Source organism: Geotrypetes seraphini, chromosome 6 (assembly GCF_902459505.1).
Source record: "Geotrypetes seraphini chromosome 6, aGeoSer1.1, whole genome shotgun sequence".
NCBI lineage: Eukaryota > Metazoa > Chordata > Amphibia > Gymnophiona > Dermophiidae > Geotrypetes > Geotrypetes seraphini.
In genome coordinates, this window is record NC_047089.1 from 65,676,892 (window position 1) to 65,699,853 (window position 22,962).

Here is a 22,962-nt window from a genome sequence, read left to right on the forward strand (position 1 = left end):
CAATTGCTGGCAGGAAAGAAAACATTCACACAAGATCAATCAATGCATAGGCATAGTAAGAAAAGAGCAATTTAAAATTCAATAGAATGAGGATGTGATAAAGGTGAAGGGAGGTCTAGCGCAAAAGAGTAGTAGACTGGTATTCAGAGACTGCAAATGTCCTAAACTGTCTGGAAGGCCTACTTGAACAGCCAAATTACTGTTTTTCATGGTCCATCCAAGAGATACCTAGAGATCCAGCCTTAGGAAATAGGGGTCATCAAATCTCTCTTCCAAACAACTTCTCCATTGAAGTATTATCCCCTTCTGAGAAGAAAATTTTCTTCTACCTGCCAAATCAGCAGTCTCTCCATTCTCTTGCCAAATCAGTGGAATGCATCCCAAACACTGTCAAGATCAGCCTGTGGTTTCTTCCATTCAGACCCACAATTAAGGATAGGAAAGATTCAAAGTAAAATTGAAGGTACTGACAAAAGAGGACCACCCAGGATTGGTTCCCTATGTCCCAAGAAGTTCAAGACATAGACCCAATTTAAGAAATGTAAGCCCTATGTAAGATTTTAAATTGGGTCTGTGTGGTAGAATGTGGTACAAGGTGGATCTGATACAAGCACTTGAAGTTCATTGCCTCAACGTGCAGATGTGACAGATATGAAGAATACTACTTTCCAAGTGAGATGTTTAAGAAATGAAGATGCAAGTGGTTTAAAGGGAGGCTTCATCAGAATAGAATGGATAACATTGAGATCCCAAGCCACTGGAGGAGATTTGATTGGTGGTTTGGTATGATAAAGGCCTTTCATGAATCTGGAAACCAGAGGATATACAGATAAAGGCTTTTTATCCAAAAGTGTACGGAAAGCTCTTATAAGCAATGAGGTGAACTCTAACTGAAGTAGTTTTGAGACCAGAGTTAAAAAGATGCAGAAGATAAGTGATTGGATTCAGAGAGTTCAGAAAAACATTTCCATGCCACTAATGTGGACTGCTTCTTAGACCTCAGGAGTGTGGCAATAACTTCAGGTGAATAGCCTTTACACCCTTAGGCTTCATGCTCAAGAGCCATGCCTTAAGACCAAAGCACTCTGGATTCTTCAGGGCGATGGGACCCTGTGAGTGAAGATTTGGATGACAAGGAAACCTGAGAGCCTTATCCTTCTGCAGATGTACCAAGTCTGTATACCACGACCACGTCGGCCAATCTGGAGCTTCTAGATCACTTGACCTGGGCGTGTTCTGACCCGTTGAAGCACTCTACCTATCATTAGCCATGGAGGGAACACATAGAAGAGCTCATCCGCAGGCCAGGCTTGGACAAGAGAGTCCAGCCTGGTGCTTCTGGGCTCGTAACTTCGGCTGAAGAAACGAGCTGCATTTTTGTTGGTTGCTGAGGGCATGAGGTTGAACATCAGACACCCCCAGCACCTGACAATGCAGTCAAAGATCCTCTGAGAGAGAGAGACTACTTCTGGGGATCTAAGGCATGCCACTTAAGAAGTCCACCTGCACATTCTCCACCCCAACTACGTGAGCTGCTGAGATGGCCAAGAGAGGGGCTTCCGCTCACTGAAAGAGCAGGTGAGTTTCCAGCTCAGTGGTGTACTCCTGGTGCCTCCTTGCCTGTTTATATAGGCCACTGTGATTGTGTTGTCTGAGAAGATTTGGACTACCTTTCTTTCCAGAGCACTGCCCAGGACCCGCAGAGCTAACATAGTAGATGACGGCAGATAAAAACCCGAATGGTCCATCCAGTCTGCCCAACTTGATTCAATTTAAATTTTTTTTAAAAATTTTTCTTCTTAGCTATTTCTGGGCAAGAATCCAAAGCTCTATCCGGTACTGTGCTTGGGTTCCAATTGCCAAAATCTCCGTTAAAACCTACTCCAGCCCATCTACACCTTCCCAGCCATTGAAGCCCTCCCCAGCCCATCCTCCACCAAACGGCCATATACAGACACAGATCGTGCAAGTCTGCCCAGAACTGGCCTTAGTTCAATTTTTAATATTATTTTCTGATTCTAGATCCTCTGTGTTCATCCCACGCTTCTTTGAACTCAGTCACAGTTTTACTCTCCACCACCTCTCTCGGGAGCGCATTCCAGGCATCCACCACCCTCTCCGTAAAGTAGAATTTCCTAACATTACCTTTGAATCTACCACCCCTCAACCTCAAATTATGTCCTCTGGTTTTACCATTTTCCTTTCTCTGGAAAAGATTTTGTTCTACGTTAATACCCTTCAAGTATTTGAACGTCTGAATCATATCTCCCCTGTCTCTCCTTTCCTCTAGGGTATACATATTCAGGGCTTCCAGTCTCTCCTCATACATCTTCTGGCGCAAGCCTCCTATCATTTTCGTCGCCCTCCTCTGGACCGCTTCAAATCTTCTTATGTCCTTTGCCAGATACGGTCTCCAAAACTGAACACAATACTCCAAGTGGGGCTTTACCAATGACCTTTACAGGGACATCAACACCTTCTTTCTTCTACTGGCTACGCCTCTCTTTATACAGCCTAGCATCCTTCTGACAGCAGCCACTGCCTTGTCACACTGTTTTTTCGCATTTAGATCTTCGGACACTATCACCCCAAGGTCCCTCTTCCCATCCGTGTATATCAGCTTCTCACCTCCCAGCATATACGGTTCCTTCTGATTATTAATCCCCAAATGCATTACTCTGCATTTCTTTGCATTGAATTTTAGTTGCCAGGCATTAAACCATTCCTCTAACTTTTGCAGATCCTATTTCATATTTTCCACTCCCTCTTCGGTGTCTACTCTGTTACAAATCTTGGTATCATCTGCAAAAAGGCACACTTTTCCTTCTAACCCTTCAGCAATGTCACTAACAAACATATTGAACAGGATCGGCCCCAGCACCAAACCCTGAGGGACTCCACTACTCACCTTTCCTTCCTCCGAGCGACTTCCATTAACCACCACCCTTTGGCGTCTGTCCGACAGCCAGTTTCTAAGCCAGTTCACCACTTTGGGTCCTAACTTCAGCCCTTCAAGTTTGTTCAACAGCCTCCTATGAGGAACTGTATCAAAGGCTTTGCTGAAATCTAAGTAAATTACATCTAGCAAATTTCCTCGATCCACCTCTCTGGTCACCCAATCAAAAAATTCAATCAGGTTCGTTTGGCACGATTTACCTTTTGTAAAGCCATGTTGCCTCGGATCCTGTAACCCAGGGGTGCCCAATACGCGATCGACTGGTCGAACACTCAGGCAACCCCAGTCGATCGCAGAGCCGGGTTCCCTTCCCTTCTGTTTTTTTTCCCCCTCCTGACTGGCCCGCCTCTTGAAGAACGCCGGCCAATCAAAAGTCAGCTCATTCAGTCCCCGCTGCTCTCCAGGCCCCCCAGGCTGCCGCTGTTGGTAGAGGAAGAAGAGGAGTCCTCGGCGCAGAGCAGGCAGCAGAGGGGCGTAACGCGCTCTCGTCCTTCTGGCAGTGGACATGCTTGAAGGAGCGGGGAAGGGAGTTGGGTTTAGGTAGCAATCGGGAGGGGTGATGGTCGTGGAGCCACTGGCCAGGGACACGTTAATATAGTCAGTGAAGGGCAGCTTGCCCTCGTTGCTCTCCATGGAGAGTTTGGGCTTGGCCCCGTTGGTCCACATCTTGCTGTAGCCGTCGGGCGAGCAGCTGCTGCTGGGTGACATCCGGCTTTCTCCCTGGCCTCCCGGTACTTTTAACAATTCTTGCAGGTTGCCAATAGCCTCAGGAGCTGTCTTCCCTCTGCCGTGATCCTGCGCGTCCTCTGAGTCAGAGGCAGGATTGGGGCAGAGGGAAGACAGCTCCTGAGGCCTATGGCAACCTGTAAGGATTGCTAAAGTACCAGCAATCCTCTCTGCAGGCTGCTCCCTGCAGGAATTAGGTCAAAGGATGTGGGAGGGCAGGGAGGAACATGCAGGTTTTCCGGGGGGGGGGGGGGGGAGAGGGCAGGGGCAGGCCTTCAGGGGGGAATGTGCAGGCCTTTGGGGGGTGCAGACCTTTAGGAGGGCAGGCAGGCCTTCAAGGGGTGGGGTGCAAGCCTTCGGGGCCCTGCTGTAGAAATACATAGAGGGAGGGAGGGAAGGGGGGTTCAAAGAGACATGAATATGCTGGACTTTGGGTGGGGAAGAAATAATGGGTCTAAAAACAGAGGAGTGGGTGAGAGATGGTGGATTTAGGGAGGGAAGGAACAGAAAGGGAGAGAAGTTGGGCACAAGGGATGGTGTGGAGGGGGGAAAAGAGATACTGGATAGGAGGGTAATTGGAAAAAGAAAGGGAGAGATGGTAGACCTTGGGGTGGTGGGGAAGGAGGGAGAGATGCTCAATGAAAGGGTAGTTGAGTGGATCTGTGGATGGAGATGAAAAAAAGGAAAGATGCCAGACTTCCAGGGGAGGGAAGGGAAATGAAATGGGAGGACAGAGATAGAAGATGGATGGTTAGCACGGAGAAAGAAAAAAGAAGGAGTCCCTGGCAAGCAAGTTATCAGAAGACAACCAGAGCCTGGGACCAACAAGATTTGAATAATGCCCAGACAACAAAGGTAGGAAAAATGATTTTATTTTCAATTTAGTGATCAAAATGTGGCCATTTTGAGAATTTATATCTGCTGTCTATATTTTGCACTATGGCCCCCTTTTACTAAACCGCAGGGAGCCTATGAGTATCGAGAGCAGCGCAGGGCATTCAGTACAGCTCCCTGCACTAAAAACCGCTATTGCGGTTTAGTAAAAAGGGAGGGGGTATATTTGTCTATTTTTGTATGGTTGTTACTGAAGTGACATTGCATAATGTCATCTGCCTTGATCTCTTTGAAAAAAAACCAGAATATAAATGATAATTAACATTTTCTCTGCATACAGTGTGCTTTGTGTTTTTTAAAATTTTATTGCTGGTAGATCATTTTGACTTGGTCATTTTAAAAGTAGCTCGCAAGCCCAAAAAGTGTGATCACCCCTGCTGTAACCCATTAGATTCAAGGAAGTACACTATCCTTTCTTTCAGCAGCACTTCCATTATTTTCCAACAACTGAAGTGAGGCTCACCAGTCTGTAGTTTCCTGCTTCATCCCTGTGACCACTTTTATGAATAAGGACCACATCCGCTCTCCTCCAATCCCCAGGAATCACTCCTGCCTCCAGAGATTTGTTGAACAAGTCTTTAATAGGACTCGCCAGAACCTCTCTGAGCTCCCTTAGAATCCTGGGATGGATCCCGTCTGGTCCCATCGCTTTGTCCACCTTCAGTTTTTCAAGTTGCTCATAAACACTCTCCTCCGTGAACGGCGCAGAATCTACTCCATTTTCTCTTAACTTTGCCAGACAATCTCAGTCCTTCTCCAGGATTTTCTTCTGTGAACACAGAACAGAAGTATTTGTTTAGCACATTTGCTTTTTCCTCATCACTCTCCACATATCGGTTCCGAGCATCTTTTAGTTTAGCAATTCCATTTTTCATCTTCCTCCTTTCACTAATATATCAGAAAAAATTTTTGTCTTTCTTTTTTACATTTTTAGCCATTTGTTCTTCCGCCTGTGCTTTCGCCAGACGTATCTTTCTCTTGGCTTCTTTCAGTTTCACCCTGTAGTCCTTTCTGCACTCCTCTTCTTGGATTTTTTTATATTTCACAAACGCCAACTCTTTCACCTTTATTTTTTCCACCACTAGTTTGGAGAACCATATCGGCTTCCTTTTTCTCTTGTTTTAATTGATTTTCTTCACATAAAGGTCCGTAGCCATTTTTATCGCTCCTTTCAGCTTAGACCACTGTCTTTCCACTTCTCTTATGTCCTCCCATCCTAACAGCTCTTTCTTCAGGTACTCTCCCATTGCATTAAAGTCCGTACGTTTGAAATCTAGGACTTTAAGTAACGTGCGGCCGCTCTCCACTTTAGCCGTTATATCAAACCAAACCATTTGATGATTACTACTTCCCAGATGAGCACCCACTCGAACATTAGAGATACTCTCTCCATTTGTGAGGACCAGATCCAATATCGCTTTTTCCCTTGTGGCTTTCGTCACCATTTGTCTGAGCAGAGCCTCTTGAAAAGCATCCACAATCTCCCTACTTCTTTCCGATTCCGCAGATGGAACATTCCAGTCCGCATCCAGCATGTTGAAATCTCCCAACAGCAGAATCTCCTCTTTCCTTCCAAACTTTTGGATATCCACAAACAGATCCTTATCAATTTGCTGCTAACTGTATCACTCTCAGTATCATGCGGTTGATTAACCAAGTCCTCTGAGATGGGGGATGAAGCCCAAAGTTCCTGCAGACGAATCTGGAGAGAGATTGCTCCCAAGAGTACAGACTCTGAGCTCTGAGAACTACTGATGTAGATTGGCCACACAGGAATCATGAGAGACATTTGACTGTGGCCTACAGACCTCAGCCCTGAGAGTCTATATCTTCTCACAGCCAGAGATTCCACGACCTAAAAGCCTTCGACCTGATTATAAAAATACCCCAAAATTATAAAGATTAAACTCAAACAGAACAGACATGCTCCCCTACTCCTTGCTTGTACAGAGTAAGACTGAAAGGATGGAGCTCATCCCAGAGTGATGGGAGGTGGAGCATGAAAACAAACAGTGGGCTCTCTACAACCCTCGCGTCTGATGAGGTTTTAATGCGCTGGTCAAAACTACCAGTCCTATTGCACAAGAACCTCTGTTTTGTGCCATTTTCACTTCAGATTTCAAAAAGAAAAGAAAAAAAAAATCAGGCTACAATTATGAAATTTATGTCAGACACAGAAAACATGATGAAAAGTATTATTAGTCAAAAATTAGGTGAAATAGGAAAAGCCAAAGACTTACTTCTTAGCTTAAACCTTCAGATAATTGGAAAGTACACCTGGAATCAGGGTTTTGTTTTTGAGTTTAAATATCCTGAATCCCATCAGAAAAACTCCTTATTTTATTCTTTTTCATACCAAATTTAGAGCTTTATTCAATAAAGATTGCTTTCCATAGACAGAAACTAGGGAGTACTTTCATTTAAGGCCCTTAAATCCAGTGAGTGAATACTGGACACAGTGCAGGCAAACCTGGCTTAGTTGGGCTCAGGAAGCATTTCATACTAGCCAGTTAAGAATGATCCATATATCTTTCTACATCACATCAATTTATCTTGTTCACATCAGGCTTTACACTGCCAATTCAAAAACAGTATAACATTTTAGCACTTGGTTTAGCACTAAACTTTAGCTTCAAACCTCACTAAGCAGATTATCCAAACTGAATTTCCTGCATGCAAAAAGGAACAATATAGACTTATTTATGCTATACACTTCCCCCTCCCCATTCGCGGTTTCATATAATCGCGATTTTTTTCTGGGGAGGGGGAAAATAAAAAAAACAGTCTTAATTTTAAAATAACCCATATTTTTTTCCTCCCTGCCGCCTTCCCGACCTTACCTGGTGGTCTAGAGGGCTTTCGGGGCAGGAGCGATCTTCCTACGCTCCTGCCCCGTGCAGATCGCCATGAGGAAATGGCTGCTGTGAGTTCCCGTAGTCTCTATAGACTACATCGGGAACTCCCTACAGCCATTTCCTCATGGCGATCTGCACGGGGCAGGAGCGTAGGAAGATCGCTCCTGCCCTGAAAGCCCTCTAGACCACCAGGTAAGGCCAGGAAGGCGGCAGGGAAGTGGGGGTGGGTCAGAGCCGGATAATCGCGGTTTTTTGCCATTCGCGATCTGGCTCTACCCGTATCCCCCGCGAATGACGAGGGAGAAGTGTATTAAGAGATGATAAATAAATCTAATTTTCATACACAGAATACTGTAAAGCCAATTTGTACCTTTGTCATGAATGCCTCCAGCTGTTCTACAAAAAGACTTGTTTGTTGCTGAATGAACTGCTCGCAAGCTGACTTCAGGTAGCGATCAACATCTTTCTTAGAATCAATATAATGTTCTTTTATCTCTGGGGTGCCCTAGAATAACAATAAATCTCAGCCCTTTTTGTCATCTTTGTATTCTGGATATGTACGCATATGAATGAGTTTTTCTTTCTAAAGGCAAATAACAAAGGCTCCACATCACCTGCAGTAGGAACTCAAGCAGTGCATTGTTGCTGCTTAGTCTGAAAAATCTTGGTACGGTCTTTGGGTTCAGGATTTTAAATGCTGCATCTGTGAAGCAGACAGAGCAGTCAGTCAAAGGTGAAACATACAGGATCCTAACACATAATTACAACAAAGATATTCTGATTTCTCCTTGATAATGATGTGGTACTAAAAAATGTCAACAATCAACGTAAGAGATGGAATGCAAGTGGAAACACATGGTGCCCATTCAGACAGTCACCCATTTCAACAACACCTTCTCACAAAGTCTAAACACTCAATCAAAGTTCCATCACTCCACATGACAATCAATTGCAAGGAATTTTATAGCTGCTATAAAGCATCTCAAGTACTCAAGCATCAACTAGAAAATGACCTTAGATGCTTCTCCTGCCTCGATGGTATGCTGACTTTATCTGGATAAAGCGTCTCTCCTCACCACTCTGGGGAGACCCTTTTGTTTCTAGAAAAGGGAAACAAGGAGGCAAAGAGGAACATTTTCTATATCGCCCATTTGGGGGAGAAGGGCGGAAAGATTTTTCATTTTAACCCTGCTTCAATGTTTTTTTGTTAGTTATCTGATTTACAATCTGCCTATAAAATACTGACAGGGTGCAATTACCCTGGGGAACTGAAGGATTACAAGACTGCTTAGTTTTGTAAGAATATAATACTGCATTCACTTACTAATATGAGATGGTTATTTCAGAAAAGGTAGAAAACAGAGAAAGGGAGTTCAACAAAGAAACCACAAACAATAACACCAAAAGGTGGAAAAATGCCTCCCAAACTGGATAAAGATTCACTTTATTGCATCAAAATCAAATGACCTGACACTGGACACTTTCAGTGTTTCAGCTCTTGCCTGCCTCAGGGGTTTTTGCTTTCTTTAAAATATGTATCTTTGCGTTCTTTGAAATAATGAATGAATCTACATATGAATAAAACGGCTAACGCGACACATGAATGCCTTACATGCACCCTTAAAGAGAGCAATAACAAAGAAAAGGTACCTCCTGCTATACATGCTTCATTAGCCAACAATTTTTTATTTACTTGTGACAAACTATGAAACCTTGCCCCTTCCACAGATTTAAACTCTCCCTCAAGAAAACATGGCACTCTTCCTCCTAGTCAGTTGAAGGCAAACAAGTACAACTGGGTGAGAGAGAGAAAGACAGAGAGAGAGCTTCAGGGAAGGGGGAGGGGAGAAAGGGGAAAAAACAGAGGTAGCTCAAGAGAACTTAAAAGGAAGAGCCACAGTCAGAGAGAGGTAGGGCATGGGGAAGGTAGGGCATGGGGAAAAAGAGGGAGCTCTAGCCTGCTTCTGTCTGCGGTAAGGGACTGCTAAAATGCAATTCTACCTTTATTCCAGTGCCTGACTCAAAATTGTAACCAGTTACTCTCTGAAGCTGTTCACCCGAGTAGTGCTGCTGGCTGGGGCTGTTGAATAAAAGAGAAAAACTGCGAGGCTGAACCCTGGCCCACAGGAGTCCTCTGTGCTGGTTGCTGTTTACGATGGCTTTCCATCTTTGCAGTTTTTGCTCTTTTTCCATTGATGTCAGGGATTGTCTGCTTCCCTCCAATAGCAGTGCTGAAACAGAGCCATGGGGTGAGGGAGTGAGCGGCATAGTCTGTAGTCTCGATGACGCCAGGTTAGCATTGGCGGGGCCGCTTAGAGAAAAATTGCTGTCCATCGTGTCAGACTCTTGGAGAGTACAAAGCAACAGCCTTTTTTCTTGTAGCCTTTTGATGGTGCCAGCTTTTTCAATTCTAACAGCATCAGCGTTGGTTGGCTGCCCTCCCCTTGTGGTACCATGACAAGGCCCTGGGGGGAGGAAGCTTGCGGCTTTACAGACTTTTTTACAGTTCTGGTGCGAAGGGCTTCTGTGTGAGAACTGCCATCCATTGTGGGTATTTTGTCAGAAGGGAAAAGCGCCCTTGAGCTCCTAGCACCTACCTTCAAACACCCAACACTGTTTCTCAATGATATTCGCTGCTTGAAAACGATGCAATAATAATTATGTTGTCTGAGTATGAGCCCACCAGACAGGGAGTGAAAAATGCTTAAATACCTGAATGTATACCACTTAGGCTATAAGTGGTATATAAATACTAAAAATTATATATATATATATCCTAATCATCAATATAATTTTAGCTACTCACAGACTTCTATCTGTCCATGTTTAAAAAGAGCCTTCATTAATAGCCAAGAGCAAATTATAAAAACAATGACAGTAGGTCATGTCCCAAAGCACCAAATAAAAGGAGACATTAGGCATGACGTGGCAAAAGCAAGACTGAACAATGTATAAACATAAGAAAGGTTCCACAGGATGGGTTAAAGGTGACAAGTAACCCTTCAATCTCAGAATTTACAATATCACCACAGCTGCACAGAATAGCTTTGTAATGGACTTTTGCCAGTACTCATTTCACTAAGTTAAGATACCCATGCAATCAAGATTGTCATCTCACTCCATTTTGTTCAGGGCTAGTTAATCCACTTGGGTTGGTTTTTTTTTTATTTCTGTTACCACTGGCACATGTAAGTCTAATTTGTCTAAGAAAAATAGGGCTACAAAGTTCAGTCATGAAACGAAGTAGATTCCAGAACTGGATCAGCCTGTCCTGAAAAAAAACTAGAGCTGGCTGATAACTCTACATGCACTGGGGAAAAATACACTGGGAAAAAATTGGACAGGTCAGTAATGATAAAACTGTCACAAAGGGAAAAGGAGTCGGATATAAAAAATAACAGAACAAGTCAGAACTTAGGAAGCAAAAAGTATGACACATGGCAACAGATAGTGCCTTATCTGCTCTGCTCAATGGATCGCTATTAGATTACATTAGTCAATGGAACATTTTGACCTGAACCAGCAAATACCTGCAGCACTTCACATGAACATACAATCAATCCATAAGCTGTGCAGGGGTGGCACAGCTCTAGCCTACTCGGCTTTGATTGCCAGCTCTGCTGCTTGTACCTCGAGTTTTCTTAAGATCCAGGGAAATTTCCTTAATGGTGAATTCAGTGTGGAATGGAGCAATTTGTTCACGAAGAATCAAGAGGTGTTTAATTAAGAAAAGCTGCCCATCAACTTGTGTCTAGAATAAAGAAAACAAATGAATATTATATTTAGAACTGAAGGCTGGATGTACAAAAATGTATCATATAATGAACCCATTGAAATACTAAGCATACGTAATATCAGACTAATACAAGGTCGTAGAACCAGTCTGATGAGACTGAAGTTCTGCACAGACTGCTGTGTATCATTCTGTAATTTATTTTCTGATAGGCAACCATGAAAGTGTCCTTCTTTATCTCTGTATCATTACCCTGTATAAATACTGCATATTCTAATCACTGACCAATTAAAGCAGTCATTCCAAAAATCAACACTTTGCTAAGAAGTACACTGACTTATATGCAACCTGCATGCCTGCATGCAACCCAAAGCAAATTCTAATCTCATAGCCATCACTTCTTACTGCTAGATTAATATGCAATAAGCATCGGCTGCGAGATCTGAAACTGTTCATGGTCACTGTGTTGGCAAAAATGTTGCAAAGGGGTTAGGATGGGAGCAAGGCGTGGGCTAGGCTGGGAGATGGTATCAAATTTTCCTACATATATTCTCCTCTTGACATCTCTGTACTTATCCAGGCAAAATTTGAACCCCTTCCCTCCCCATCCTTGGCTGCCCAACAATATTAACGCTGTAAGAAAAGCCTTCTGTAGAATTTGCATTGGCTCCAGAGAGAGGCAGGACAGAATAGAAAGAGTGTTCCCCCGCGAATTTGTGGTTCGCGAATCGCGGACTCGCTCATTTGTGGTCTGCTCCGACCGTCTCTTCCTGTGGTAAAGTCGGGCTACACCAATCAGGAGCTGTGTGTCAAAGCAGTTCCTGATTGGTGTAGCCCGACTTTACTATAGGAAGAGGCGGTCGGAGCAGACCCCGAATGATTTTCTTCATCCTCCAGCGCTCCAGCTGCCTTCTCCTACCTCCTCTGCCTTTTGATAGGCGAAAAACCGCATTTGCGGTTTTTCAAAATTTCAGGGGAGTAATGTATAATGCATTAAAATTAATTTTTAGTAAGTAGTTTTCCTGAAATCTATTATCCATAAGCAGCAGTCATACCAATCTGGTAAACACACAGGGCCAGCATACTACTTTCTAAATGCTGAGACAGGTGTCATCTGCATAAATGCAATGCAAGCACAGAGATATACCGTATTTTTCGCTCAATAAGACGCACTTTTTCCACCTCCAAAAAGGAGGTGGAAATAAGGGTGCGTCTTAAGGAGTGAATATTAAAAAAAAAAAAAACATACCTTTTTTTTCATCCCGGCTCCCAACATGCTCCTGCCTCGGTTCCCCTGCTCTTTTCCGGTAGCGGCAGAGCAGTGCACGAGGCAGGCACGCGTTTTTTACGTGCCTGCCTGGTCCTGTGCTGCACTCCGAATGGCTGCCGTCAGTTCTCGGGAGTGCAGAGTGGGACCAAGCAGGTATGCAAAAAGTGCATGCCTGTGTTGTAAAGCACTCTGCTGCTTCTGGAAAAGAGCTGATGAGTGAAATGCTTTCATCCATGGAAGTTCCTAGCCACCTGTATCCAGCGCTCTTCCTTCGGCAAATAGGGGCAAATTGCGGAGACGGGACAGCCGGCAGCAACGTGCCTCCATCCTTGCAGGTACATGCATCGATGGCCGAGTCAGCGTGGGGAACGACAGTGAGGTTTGGGAGCTCCGGTGGCATGAGTGTGTCGGAAGCGTGAGTCAGGTGTACCGCATCATTACGCCCAGTGAAGTGCCTCCGTTCTCGGGAGTGCCCAGCCACCTATGTCCAGCGATTTTGTTTTTTCATCGGCAGCGATCCGGATCAGTAAGTACGGAAAAGCGTGGGGGAGGGGAGATGAGTTGTACATAGGCCTGCAGCTCTGGGAATGGGGTAAGGCTGAAGCCGCTGCACATGGGGCCGCCACATGGCAGCAGCCTTTACCTATTTCGTGGTGACTAGGTAGACAGAAGGTTGGCTTGGGGCTGGCTGCCTTGAGGCTGGCTAACTGGCTTGGGGTTGGCTGGCTAGCTGGCTGCCTTGGGGCTGGGGGCTGGCTGCCACTAGACGTGCCTATCATTAGACGTGCCCACCACTAGACGTGCCCTGTACCATGTCCCGGCCTACCACTAGACCACCAGAGGGGGGACAGGGTAAAGGGCTCACCATTTGGTTCAGAATTTTTTTTTCTTGGTTTTTCCTCCTCTACAGGTGGATGCGTCTCATAGTCAGGTGTGTCTTATGGAGCAAAAAATATGGTAATTACAGTTATGGTATTCTGTGGTTAATACTCCTATGTCATGTTCAGAAGAAACTCAAAGATAAAAACATATCTTTTACTTCAAAAGACAGAAAATATTTTAAATAATTCTTCCTCTCTTACGATGAAACCTTCCGCCCAATGTGTGGCGGCAGCCAAAAAAGCAAACAGGATGCTAGGAATTATTTTAAAAAGGGATGGTTAACAAGACTAACTACCCCTTTTATAAAGCCGCACAGCAACTGCCCCGAAGCCCTTTAAATCTCTATGGGCTTCGGGGCCATTAGCGCAGCATAGCCACTAGCGCGGCTTTGTAAAAGAGGACGTAAGAATGTTATAATGCCCCTGTAACACTCCATGGTGAGACCTCATCTGGAGTACTGCTTTCAATTCTGGTCTCCTTATATCAAGAAAGATATAGTGCCACTAGAAAAGGTTCAAAGAAGAGCGACCAAGATGATAAAGGGGATTGAACTCCTCTCATGAGGAAAGACTAAAACGGTTAGGGCTCTTCAGCCTAGAAAAGAGATGGCTGAGGGGAGATATGATTGAAGTCTACAAAATCCTGAGTGGAGTAGAACGGGTGCAAGTGGATCAATTTTTCACTCTGTCAAAAATTACAAAGACTAGGGGACACCCGATGAAGTTACAAGGAAATACTTTTAAAACCAATAGAAAATTTCTTCTCACTCAGAGAATAGTTAAGTTCTGGAACGCATTGCCAGAGGTTGTGGTAAGAGCGGATAGTGTGGCTGGTTTTAAGAAAGACATGTTCCTGAGGGAAAAGTCCATAGTCTGTTATTGAGAAAGACATGGGAGAACATAAGAACATAAGTAATGCCTCTGCTGGGTCAGACCTGAGGTCCATCGTGCCCAGCAGTCCGCACATGCGGCAGCCCAACAGGTCCAGGACCTGTGCAGTAATCCTCTATCTATACCCCTCTATCTCCTTTTCCAGCAGGAAATTGTCCAATCCTTTCTTGAACCCCAGTAACGTACGCTGCCCTATTATGCCCTCTGGAAGCGCATTCCAGGTGTCCACCACACGTTGGGTAAAGAAGAACTTCTTAGCATTCGTTTTGAATCTGTCCCCTTTCAACTTTTCCGAATGCCCTCTTGTTCTTTTATTTTTCGAAAGTTTGAAGAATCTGTCCCTCTCCACTCTCTCTATGCCCTTCATGATCTTGTAAGTCTCTATCATATCCCCTCTAAGTCTCCTCTTCTTCAGGGAAAAGAGTCCCAGTTTCTCCAATCTTTCAGCATATGAAAAGTTCTCCATACCTTTTATCAGACGTGTCGCTCTCCTCTGAACCCTCTTGAGTAACGCCATATCCTACTTGCCCTGGATCAGTAGCATGGAATATTGCTACTCCTTGGGTTTTGGCCAGGTAGACCATAACATCCTACTGCAAATCTTGGACTCAATAGGCATCTCAGATAAAGTATACTCATGGTTTGAAGGTTTCTTAAAATCCAGAACATACAAAGTAAAATCAGACAAAGAAAAATCCAAACCTTGGTCCAACCCCTGCGGTGTTCCACAAGGGTCCTCACTGTCCCCTACTCTCTTCAACCTATATATGGGCCCTTCTTGGCGTTTACCTGAACAAACAAGGCCTATCCTCTTATAGCTATGCTGATGACATCACCATCCTCATTCCTTTCGACCAACCAATGCTCTTAATGTCAGACACACTACACAGAACTCTAGCTACAGTTACGACTTGGATGGAAGACCACAAACTGAAACTCAACCCAGACAAAACTAAATTCATCCTCCTAGAAAATAACAAAATCCCAACCATAACCAACTTAGAAATCAACTCTATCAATTACCCTTTGCAAACCACCCTAAAACTTCTAGGTATGACTATTGACAGAGGCTGCACCATGCAACCACAAATTAACAAAACAATACAGAAATCTTTCGCAGTTATGAGAAGCCTTAGACAAGTCCGAAAATTCTTCGAAAAAACACAATTTCAGTTCCTAGTACAATCTCTAATCCTAAGTATCCTAGACTATTGCAACATCCTCTACCTCCCCTGCCCTGCAATAATGATTAAACAACTACAGACAATTCAAAATACAGCTCTGAGACTCGTCTATTCATTGAAAAAACATGATCACATTACTGAGGCATTCATCAATTCTCATTGGCTTCCAATCCAGGAAAGAATACAATTTAAATTCTACTGTATACTATTTAAAACTATAAATGGAGACAGCCCAACCTACCTAAACGACCACTCATCCAAACCACCTCTACCAGGCATAGAAAAACACACACCCCATTCACTTACCCCCCAATCAAAGAAGTAAAAAGGAAAAAACTATACAACGGACTACTGGTCACTCAGGCAGCGAAGATAGACAACCAAGTCTCCAACCTATTGACAACAATCCCAGACTACAAGATGTTCAGAAAGGAAATAAAAAGTATACTCTTCAAGAAATCCCTTAATAAAGCTTAATACCATGATAAAGCTTAACCCCCCTCTTACCATCCCCTCCCTAACCCCAGATCCTACTTGGAAACCTTCTCTGATCTAACGTTGTAACCCTTCTTCCATAATTCTTTTTGTAATCCGCTTTGAACCGAAAGGTAATGGCGGAATAGAAATCTGTAATGTAATGTACTAGTGGCGTAGATTGGCCACCGTGAGAACGGGCTACTGGGTATGATGGACCATTGGTCTGACCCAGTAAGGCTATTCTTATGTTCTTATTAGTGCTAAAAACAGCATCAAATACATTTGCTATTAGCAATTCATGTTAAAAGTATTTGTTTGGAAGAAGGATGCTAGTTTTCAAAGCAATAAAGCACATTTATGTCAATTATATTAAGCAAGTCTGGCACTTAATATAATTGCTTAATACATCCATTATCCCAAAAAGGTCAGCATACACAAAGAGCACTTTAAGATCAGTCTTTGTTAAAAAGTCCTAGGAGAAGATGTACATGTTCCTGATATCCTGATGCAGCAGTTTGCTGGACTACCAGACTGCCCCTAGCTCACTCACTGGATGTTGGCCTTTTAACAGGCTGGGATTTGATTACAGATCGCAAGACATACTGCTGTTTGATTTCTGTCCTAGTTGTTCACAAGTGGTACTGCCTTGGAGCTGGCAATCAGAAGATAAATGCCTCTCCTATAAATTCTCCTAGTTATCAAAAGTAATATTAGTGCTAGCAACATTTACGACGTTTGACAAGCCTGTGGTGTCCACCCCAATGACATGACCTTTAAGAAGCATGTACTACTAAGCTGGAAATGACAATGTAATTGTTCTACAAGAGTACATTTTCAAACGATGCAGCTGTCACAGGAGAGTCCATAAAAATACAAAAACTGACAACATGATCAATGACGACTTTAAGCCCCTGTACTGGACAAGTGCACATGAGCCTTTTATGAGGGAGAACAAGTACAGACTCTACAGAAAAATCTCAAAGAGCTGGCAACATGCTTTTTGGTGGCAAATCATTTTTTATAATTGCCCCTGCAACCAAAAAAGAACAACATACAGGCAGTCCCCAGGTTAAGAACGAGTTCCATTTTTAAAACCATTCTTAAGTTGAATTTGTATGTAACTCAGATCTTGTTTCTCTTCACAAAGCCGTGGGCAGCATTTCCTACACTATTGTCCGTGGCTGATCTGGAAGCTTTACCTCTGAGCAGAGTAGTGGAAAACTTTCTTCTTCCCTTTCAAAGTCTGATCCTAGTATTCTTCCTACCTTCTTGAGGCCGCTCTTCCATCCCTTTCCATCCATCCCACTGTTCACTCTGCACCACCACCACATCCAACATTTCTCCCTCTCATCTCTCTTCCCCATGCATTTCTACATCACTCCTCTCTTTCCTTCTCACTTAGCTGCCCATGTCCACCAATTCTCCCTTTCTATTCCCTCCCCCAACCAAGCATCTCTTTCCTTCATTCCCTCCATTCTTGCATCCTATGCCCCAAGTTTATGCTCCCGTCAAAGTGGTAATGCACTGGTGACAAAATTCAACAAGCAATGTATCCTATCTTACAGAACAGAATAAGCTGGACAGGTCTCAAGTAGATGCGGCCAAACCACGGTCCCCCAGCCATGCAATATAGCTAACCCAAATTGTACAAAACTGGGACAATATATTTCTTTTCAGAGCAGCAAGTTTTAATCAATATACAGTCTTAAAATAAATACAAATATACACACACACACACACACAGATATATACACATATACATACACACAAACACACACTGTATACAGATTTAATCACTGTTGCTAATGGTGCCATAAAAATGTTAGTGTAGGGGCAAATAGAAGTTTTTGGTCACTGCATTCACTCAGGGTGACCTGTGAGATGCCCATGCTAACTAAATTAAACTAAACTAAACCTTAAGTTTATATACCGCATCATCTCCACGGAAGTAGAGCTCGGTACGGTTTACAAGAACTTAAAAATGAGAAAGGGTAGGAAAAGGTTTACATAAGTTTATAAATCGAGTGGAAAAGTAAGGGAAAAGAAATTACATGTTAGAGAAGAGCCAGGTTTTTTGTTGCTTGCGGAATAAATGGAGGGACATGCAAAGACAGCCTTATAGGAAAGGAGGGAATAGGATTAAATTAAATAAATGTTCATATATTTACAAACAGAATATTTCTATACATGAATATTGTTTGCTTGGATTTTAAGAGTAGGATTCAAGGAAGTTACATGAAGACCACAAATCTCCCTCCTTATTCTGCTATCAGCTGTGGAAAAGCAAAGCTGAATGTGATATCATACTGTGTGTATGCAGCATTGGATATGTTTAACTTAGTTTTCCAAAATGTTTTCCTATGGGTCTACCTCATGGGGGCACAACATGACCTTGCACAGCAATGAGGAAATTTTTCCTGATGTGCCTTAGGCCAAAATATCTTCATCTAGGTGTTCAACAAGATGCATCAGGCAAGTAAAGCACAGTTACTTACCGTAACAGTTGTTATCCAGGGACAGCAGGCAGATATTCCCACATATGGGTGACGTCACCGACGGAGCCCCGCAGCGGAAAGCCTCGAAAGCAAACTTGCTTGAAGATCTCGAACTTTCGAGTACTGCACCACGCCTGCGCGCGTGCCTTCCCGCCCGAACTAGGGGGCGCATCTCCTGAGAGGATCCTCAGTTCAGATACCTAGCCAAGAAGCCAACCAGGGGAGGTGGGAGGGTTGTGGGAATATCTGCCTGCTGTCCCTGGATAACAACTGTTACGGTAAGTAACTGTGCTTTATCCCAGGACAAGCAGGCAGCATATTCCCACATATGGGTGACCTCAAAGCTAAGTAAAAAGGGATGGAGGGAAGTTGGCAATTACGAAAAAAGATTTTGCAAAACAGATTGGCCAAAATGGCCATCCCTCCTGGATAAAGTATCCAGACAATAATGAGAGGTGAAAGTATGAACCGAGGACCAAGTGGCAGCCTTGCAGATTTCCTCAATAGGAGTTGATCGGAGGAAAGCTACAGATGCCGCCATAGCTCTAACTTTGTGGCCCGTCACTCGACCTTGCAGAGGAAGACCAGCCTGAGCATAGCAAAAAGAAATGCAAGCAGCCATCCAGTTGGAGATGGTACGCTTCGATATAGGACGACCCAACCTGTTCGGATCAAAGGATATGAAAAGTTGAGGAGACGTTCTGTGAAGCTGAGTGCATTGCAGGTAGAAAGCCAAAGCACGTTTACAGTCCAAGGTATGAAGAGCCGCCTCTCCTGGGTGAGAATGAGGCTTTGGAAAAAATACAGGCAGAACAATAGACTGATTGATATGAAATTCTGAAACAACTTTAGGCAAGAATTTAGGATGAGTACGGAGAACAACCTTGTCATGGTGAAAAACTGTGAAAGGTGGATCAGCCACTAGCGCTTGTAACTCACTGACACGACGAGCAGAAGTGAGGGCGATCAGGAACACAGCTTTCCAAGTGAGATACTTGAGATGAGCTTTGTCAAGTGGTTCAAAAGGAGATTTCATAAGTTGAGCTAAAACAACATTGAGATCCCAAACCACAGGAGGTGGTTTAAGAGGAGGATGGAGATTGAGAAGTCCTTTCATAAAACGAGAAATCATAGGATGTGCAGAAAGGGATTTTCCATCCAAAGGCTGATGAAAAGCAGCTATAGCACTAAGGTGGACTCGGATAGATGTAGTCTGAAGTCCAGATTGAGATAAATGAAGTAAATAGTCCAGAACTGATGTCAATGAAGCAGATCTGGGTGGTAAATTATGTGTAGAACACCAAGCAGAGAATCTTGTCCACTTTTGACCATAACATTGTCTAGTTGATGGTTTTCTGGAAGCAAGTAAAATATCTTGCACAGACGGAGAGAATTGAGAAAAGTCTGTTATAGAGAAAGGTACCAAGCTGTCAAATGTAGAGACTGTAGATTGGGATGAAGCAAAGATCCTTGATTCTGCGTGAGTAGAGAAGGAAATATTGGTAGAAGTAGAGGCTCCCTGGTGCTGAGTTGAAGTAGAAGGGAGAACCAAGGTTGCCTGGGCCACCGAGGAGCTATCAGAATCATGGTGGCATGGTCTGATTTCAACTTGACCAGAGTCTTGAGAATCAGAGGAAACGGAGGAAAAGCATAAAGGAACTGATTCCTCCAGTCCAGTAGAAACGCATCCGCTTCGAGACGTTGAGGAGTATAGATGCGGGAGCAAAATTGAGGCAGTTTGAAGTTGAGAGGTGACGCAAACAGATCTATCTGCGGAGTCCCCCAACGAGCAAAAATTTGGCGAAGAGTAGGAGAATTGAGTGTCCATTCGTGAGGTTGTAGAAGACGACTCAATTTGTCCACCAAACAGTTGTGTTGACCCTGAATGTAAACTGCTCTGAGGAAGATGTTGTGGAGAATCGCCCACTGCCACAATTTCAGAGCCTCTTGACAGAGGGAGTGAGATCCCGTCCCTCCTTGTTTGTTTACATAATACATGGCTACTTGATTGTCGGTACGTACTAGAATCACCATGTCGTGAAGTAGATGCTGAAAAGCTTTGAGAGCATAGAATATCGCTCTGAGTTCCAACAGATTTATAGGACACCTCCGGTCTGCTTGGGTCCAGAGCCCTTGAGTGCAAAGACCGTCCACATGGGCTCCCCATGCGTACATTGACGAGTCGGTTGTGAGGACCTTCTGATGAGGAAGAGGGTAAAACAGTAAACCTCTTGAAAGATTCAAAGAGAGCATCCACCAACGGAGAGACTTCTTTAATGAAGGAGTGATGGAAATTAGTCGAGTTGGAGGATCCACTGATTGTTGCCATTGAGATGCCAGTGTCCATTGAGGAATGCGAAGGTGAAGTCTGGCAAAAGGAACCACATGAACTGTAGAAGCCATGTGACCGAGTAGAACCATTATTTTCCTTGCTGGAACAGTGGAAAGTTGGAAGAATTGTTGAGAAATTTGAAGGAGTGCATCCTGACGTGGTTGTGGAAGGTATGCTCTCAGATTGATAGTGTCCAGAGTTGCTCCTATGAACTGGAGAGACTGAGATTTGGTAAAATTGATGTGAAATCCCAGACTTTGTAGAAAAAGAATAGTCTGTTGGGTCGCTACAATAACCCCTGAAAGAGAGGGAGCCTTGATGAGCCAGTCGTCTAGGTATGGAAATACTTGGAGACCCTGGTTGCGAAGAGCTGCAGCCACAACCACAAGGCATTTGGTGAAAACTCTGGGGGAAGAAGCCAGTCCGAAGGGGAGAACTCTGTACTGAAGATGAAGATTTCCTACTTGGAATCTGAGGTACTTGCGAAATGCTGGATGAATAGGGATATGAGTATAGGCCTCTTTGAGATCGAGGGAGCACATCCAATCCCCTTGATCCATCAAGGAATATAGAGTTGGCAGAGTGAGCATTCGAAATTTCTCTTTGACTAGATATTTGTTGAGAGCTCTGAGATCCAAAATCGGTCGCAAATCCCCCGTCTTTTTGGGAACTAGAAAATAACGGGAGAAGAATCCCGAGTTCCTTTGGGAGAGAGGAACTTCCTCCACTGCTCGCAGGAGAAGAAGAGCTCGAGCTTCTTGAAGAAGAAGAGGAAGATGCGACTGATTTGAAAGACACTCTCTTGGATGGCGATCTGGAGGCACCTGAAGGAGTCAAAGAGAGTATCCCTCTCGTATGATGGTAAGTACCCAGAGATCTGATGTTATGAGCTCCCATTGATGATAAAATGTGGACAGGCGACCCCCTATGGGGAGGGGAGAATTTGGAAACAGAGAAATTTGAATGCTCAGGTCGAGATTGTCAAAAAGACTGAGCAGGCTTGGTGGCAGCAGGGGTCTGAGACTTTTGTTGTCGTTGTTGTGGAGGAGGCCGACGAGCAGGAGGTCTAGAAAAAGCAGGAGTTGTTTTCTGTGGATAGCGACGTGGAATTTGTTTGAAACCTCTAGTTGGTACAGGTTTAGGTTTCGGGCGAATGAGGGAAGCAAAAGAGCGCTCATGTTCTGAAAGACGCTTTGTAGCCGCCTCAATAGAGTCATCAAATAACTCATTTCCTTGACAAGGAAGATTCGCCAATCTATCCTGAAGGTTAGGATCCATGTCCACTATACGTAACCATGCTAACCTACGCATGGCTACAGCAAATGCAGATACTCTAGACGAGAGTTCAAAGGCATCATAGGAAGCTTGTAACATGAATAGTCTCAACTGAGAAAGAGTCTTAAGGATATTTTTAAATTCTGATAGGCGATTGGTAGAGATGTCCGGGTAAAATGAAGATAAAATCTTTAGAAAATGGTTGAAGTAGGACGTAAAAATGTAGTTATAATTGAGAACTCTATTTGCCATCATAGAATTCTGGTATAAACGTCGACCAAATTTATCCATGGTACGGCCTTCCCTACCAGGAGGAACTGAAGCGTAAATCTTGGAGGGATGTGCTTTTTTCAATGATGACTCTACCACCAGAGATTGATGAGAAAGTTGAGACTTTTCATATCCTTTACATGGGACCGTTCTGTAACGAGATTCCAATTTTGATGGTATAGCAGTGATAGAATAAGGAGTTTCCATATTGCGAGTGAAGGTCTGCTGCAGAACAGGAGTCATAGGTAATCTGAGTGACTCTTTAGGTGGATGGGGAAGCTCCATATCCGCTAAGTATTCAGGAGTATATTTAGAGTCTGAATGAAGGTCTAGCTTAAGAGCTTGGCCCATGTCAAAAATAAATTTGGCAAAAGAAACTGATTTTGGATCAGATGATTCCTCAGGAGAGCCACTGCGAGATTTAGGCTGAACTGAGTAGGATGGAGAAGCCTCTCTAGAGTATGTGGAAAGGTCTGATTCCAGACGCATAGTGACAGAAGAAGCTGCACTGTGAGGTGGAGTAAGAGAATGTTTCCTTTTCAAACTCCTGGATGGAGAAGTACCAGGTGTACGTGGTATAGAATGAGTTGAGGTGTGTGGAGAACTGTCTCGACGGACTGGCTTCGACGGTGTTCTGGATCGAGAAGGGCTTCGAGTGGAGGCTCGATGTCGAGATCCATGCTTCGTCTTTGAAGAGCGAGATAAAGAAGCCTCGGTATCCAA

General features: G+C 43.9%; 1 protein-coding gene across 1 annotated transcript in view; it reads right to left on the reverse strand.

The window, feature by feature from the left end:
* The window catches only part of COG3 (component of oligomeric golgi complex 3), a 139,543-nt gene that overhangs the window by 28,043 nt on the left and 88,538 nt on the right, over nucleotides 1–22,962 (reverse strand). Inside the window, exons 17-19 of the mRNA XM_033947430.1 lie at nucleotides 11,062–11,182; nucleotides 8,046–8,134; nucleotides 7,802–7,936 (exon numbers count right to left, since the gene is read on the reverse strand). Of these exons, the coding sequence (XP_033803321.1) occupies nucleotides 7,802–7,936; nucleotides 8,046–8,134; nucleotides 11,062–11,182 (345 nt within the window). The remainder of the gene's footprint in view (nucleotides 1–7,801; nucleotides 7,937–8,045; nucleotides 8,135–11,061; nucleotides 11,183–22,962) is intronic.